Here is a 4281-nt window from a genome sequence, read left to right on the forward strand (position 1 = left end):
GGTCAACTTCCCAGATAATCAGATCTAATTTCTTTTTGAAGAAGGATATAAGGGAAATGGAAGAGTTTGTCCAAGTCTTCTTCACGGAGGCGAACTTATCCAAGTCATTGACATCTGGGTGTGTCAAAAGGAAGAGTTTGTGTGCAAGAACTAGCTGGGGTTGTTGTGTTTCTTCTTCCGCATCCATGGCTACCTTTTTCTTTGCTATTTTTTTTTTTGGTTTAATTGTACTTGTGGAAGAGTTTATACAAAAAATCGGGTAAATAGTTTGGGGCGCATGGGTAAGAGTAGTAAATAGTTTGGGCCAAGGTAAATAATTTGAAATTAATGGGTATAAAGTGAGATTTTCTCAAAATGTTACGGTTTAGCTATAACCAATATTGGGCTTCATCGTGGGCCATATCAAGCTAAAGGATCCACAAACAATCCAATTACCCTGACGGCCCAAAACTCCCTCCCTTATTTGGTCGTTGAAGCAAAGACAATGGGAAGAAATTGCTAAATTGCTACAAGTATTTCTGGAATCAACATTTAATTTAACTGGTTGGTTTCAGTTCAGATTCATGGATTTGTAGTAGTACTATGCCATAAACATGGGAATCTTGAAAGAAAAGAAAAATGCTTCTCGTTTGTCTACTTCCCCTTGTGCTCAACTCAGAGAGGCTTACCATAATTGTTTCAACAGGTCAAAATTCAGACTTATGATATAATCTTTACCCCTTTTTTCCTAATTTTTATTGTGAGTCCAAAGAAAGAAAAAAGTTAGAAAGAGTTCCTTTAGATTCTTGAGTATGTGGATTTAAGGATTTCACCTAAACTTGCGGTTTTTTTTTTTTTCCTAAAACTTGGTTTTTTTTGTGTAGGTGGTATTCTGACAAATTCTTGAAGGGTGAGTGGGATAAAGAGGAGTGTGTTTTAGAATGGCAGAAATATAGAGATTGTTTATCTGTAAGCTCTTTCTTTGAATTCTAAGCTCAATTCAGTTTCTTTGTTTCTTATGTATATGTTTTTTTTTTTTTTTTTGAACTTTTGCTTTTATTAATTTTTTTCAGCAGCATCTGGATGATAAGCATTTAAGTAGATTCTTGGAAGCTGATGGAATTGTGGGTGGTGCTCATCAAAATGATTCTAAGAGCTCCACTGGTGCTCCCAAGTAACAAGTGTAGCTTGAATAGACAATGCATAAGGTGAAATTTTTTTGGAGCTTAATTAAACTGTTTTTTAATTGTATTTGATGCTAGACGAGGTGACACATAACTAATCGAGGAGAAAGTACTTGCATTTCACGTGATTGGAAGGCTTTCCTGTTATAGAGATATACATGTAAAAGTTCGAGTAGTACTAGGCAAGCAGCTGCATAGCACTGAAAGATTGTCTAGCAATTGCAATGCTCTACTGGATATTTAGACACTTGATTGAAATTTAAGCTAAGGATTATCAAAGACCTATGGTTTTGGTTAATCACTTGCTGTTTTGTGATGTGTAAAGTGTTCTCATTTGAAGTTGTTTTGACTATTATACCAGTTGGATATCATTCCATCAGAATCTTGTATAATCTGAGAGGAAAAACGATAATCTTAAATGAAGATAGCTTGGATATTGAACATGAGATCTCGTAATTCTTGGTGATATTTAAAGGAGGGAAAATAGCTTGCATTTTTTGCAGTATCTTTGTTAAGTTTTGTGTCTTGCTGGAAAAAGAAAAGGGAGACTGGAAAATGATGTTTATTAGCTGTTATTCATCCCACATTTGGCTCTCTACTTTCGTAGAAATGGATTGACATATCGTAAGTTGCTTTTAGATTGTATCATCTTGCCGTGGTTAGTCTAAGTTACATATTATTTGGTTGGAACAGTTCCTGATTTCTTTTGCTCTTTCCCCCCTTGATTTGGTAATTTTCTTTTTACTCCACACCCTAATCCTTCTTTCCCAGGGGCAACAGTAGTTTGCCGCTTTAGCTCCCTTGTTGATTAACCATTAGGTGGAGGGCCTCCCTTCCTTCCTGATTCCAATTTATGTTACACTTGATGTGGGTAACGTTCCTTTAGTCAGAAACCTTTATTTGCACAGTTCACGGTTGCCTATAGTTGTGGGACACAACTTTTGATAATGAACAGAACTGGATACTTGGAGCCGAGAACTAGGGATGAAATTTAGCTGGTATCCTATGATTACAATAGGTCTGTCCATAGTGTACGGGTCTTGAGTCAATAAGATACTGGTTTCAATCTGACGTTACCCCTTTAGCAATAGCGCTCCTTGTTCTGACTGCTAAATATTTACTCGGCTTATCTATACAATCATTTTAATTCTTGAGTTTAGTAATTTTTTAAGTAAGCAGATTCTTGAGCTTAGTACTTATTCAACGCAGTACTGAATGATGTAGATGCAGTTTTTGTCAATGAGTTTGCACTGAAAATATTGTAGACTGAATAGTTAGGCAACTAATTTAATTTGCTGAAACTGAGGTTGATTTATCTTACTGAATCTGCTTCAGGAATGCCAGAATTTTTAGGAAGATGAATTTGAGAAGCAACACTTTGCTCTCTTGGCTCACGTTCCCATTTGTCTTAGATTGGGAATATTAGCTAGAGTCTTTTTTTCTTTTTGCATTTCTTTTCCTTCTCAGCTGCCAGTAAAACTTTTCTAAAAAGGATTAATGGCTTTAGATATCATGCTCAATATTGTGGCAACCCTGGCTAACTATGAAATTGTAACCTGTGAATTGTAAACTCCAGGAGAGTTAATGAGATTCTAATTTTGATAGCAAAGACAATGCCAGTGAGAATGTATATGTCCTATCATTTTTTAATTTTTTTTAAAATTATTTTAATTATCATATTGTTGATATGGTGGGACAAACCCTGTGTATGAGGAGTCCCAAAATGTAGAGAACCTACATGAAAATATGGTTCTTTACAATGGCACCTGATCATCTATACCCACAGGGACTTCGTGGGTGCTCCGAAACTCAAGCGATAATAAGAATCAAGTCCTAAGCTGTTCAAAGTCATGTTCCTCCCTGTCAAAGGTCTCTTGTTCCTCTCCCTGTATCCACTTTCCGCCGCAAACAGTCTTTTCTCCTCTTCTATGTTTCTTCTTCTGGGCTCTAGGATAGTTTCTTACTGAATATGTTCTAATCTTTATCCAGTTAGTTTTGCTATCATAAAGAACTGAGGATAGTTTATTTGTATGAAAGAATAAATGAAGTTTGTTTTTCTTCAGTCTTTTGAAGTGGGGTTCGAATTCACTATCTTTTTGGATCTTTTTCTTGATTTTCCAGAGTGGGGGAAAAACTAGTTGAGTTCTACTACTGTTGAGTGACCTGAGTCTGTCATTTAGGTTTCAAATTATTTTTTTGTTTGTTTGGTGTAATTGGATTTAGTATTGAAAATATGTTTCAATTGCAATTCTCCAGGATGAGTTTTAGTTTTTGCTTTGAGGATTTTCTCTTCCTCATTTTTATTTTTGTCTTCTTACATTTGGTTCTGATCTGTTAAACTCATAGCTAGAGTTCTATAATTACCAGAGAGTTACCCTTATTGCAACAGGTTGCTGGTTCAATCTGATATTATCCCTTCTAACGGTGGCCCTCTGAACACTCCGTCTGTGAGCTGTCTAAATATTTACCCAGCCTCTGATCTAAACAATCATTTTGGTTCTGGTACTTGGTTAATGTAGACCTGAGTCATGTGCATGCAGGTTTTTGTCAATGAGCTTACACTGAAAGTAAAGTAGACTATGATAGCCAGACAACTAAGTTAAGTCGCTGAAGTTGCGGTTGATCTATCTTGCTCCTTCAGGAATGCAAGAACTTGTAGGAAAATGAATTTGAAAAGCAACGGTTTCCTTGGTGCACGTGCCCATTTGATGTTAGATTGGGAATGTTATGGCTCGAGTTTTTTTTTTTTTTTGGTTGCAATTCTTTTGCTTTTCACATCACACACACTCACCAAAAGGAAGGATCTAATTACAATTCAACAACTTTTATCCAAATGCTATTCAAAAACTAGTCATTCATAAGTGTCGTTATAATTAACTTCTCCATCTTCGTAATGTCACCAAACTATACGATTTTGCTGAAGCCCAGTTTTTGACTGATATCTTTTATATTGCTCATGTCGTCAATGCTGTTGTGCTTAGTGCATATTCTTTGGTCAGAAACTCATTTGTGATTTCTGATTGTGAATAGGAGAGAGGCGCTGCGTGTAGTTAGAATTGTCACTCCATGTGTCTTCAGTAACAAAATAGTATACATTAACCATGGGAATATGAGTCAG

At 35.9% G+C, this 4281-nt stretch overlaps 1 protein-coding gene across 4 annotated transcripts; it reads left to right on the forward strand.

Annotated features, from left to right (window-relative positions):
• Positions 1 to 477: 477 nt before the first annotated feature.
• Positions 478 to 3989, forward strand: LOC107826992 (uncharacterized protein At4g33100). 4 transcript variants are annotated; one of them, XM_016654039.2, is made up of 4 exons: positions 479 to 685; positions 864 to 948; positions 1053 to 1187; positions 3553 to 3989. In XM_016654039.2, the coding sequence occupies exons 1-3, from the start codon at positions 594 to 596 to the stop codon at positions 1155 to 1157; spliced, it is 282 nt and encodes a 93-aa protein (XP_016509525.1). In that variant the 5' UTR covers positions 479 to 593; the 3' UTR covers positions 1158 to 1187; positions 3553 to 3989. The 4 variants fall into 4 exon arrangements, with proteins under 4 accessions (XP_016509527.1, XP_016509525.1, XP_016509526.1 ...); XM_016654040.2 differs by lacking the exon at positions 3553 to 3989 and adding an exon at positions 2499 to 2744; XM_016654041.2 differs by lacking the exon at positions 3553 to 3989 and having other exon boundaries at positions 478 to 685; positions 1056 to 1461.
• Positions 3990 to 4281: the final 292 nt, after the last annotated feature.

The sequence above is a fragment of the Nicotiana tabacum genome, chromosome 1, assembly GCF_000715075.1.
Source record: "Nicotiana tabacum cultivar K326 chromosome 1, ASM71507v2, whole genome shotgun sequence".
Taxonomy (NCBI): Eukaryota; Viridiplantae; Streptophyta; class Magnoliopsida; order Solanales; family Solanaceae; genus Nicotiana; species Nicotiana tabacum.

Bases quoted from the DNA above. Each gene is read 5' to 3' on its own strand.
- LOC107826992 (XM_016654039.2), top strand. From the start codon at position 594: ATGGGAATCTTGAAAGAAAAGAAAAATGCTTCTCGTTTGTCTACTTCC. The intron at 686-863 runs GTCAAAATTCAG...TTTTTTGTGTAG, and splicing joins TACCATAATTGTTTCAACAG to GTGGTATTCTGACAAATTCT. The intron at 949-1,052 runs GTAAGCTCTTTC...AATTTTTTTCAG, and splicing joins AATATAGAGATTGTTTATCT to CAGCATCTGGATGATAAGCA.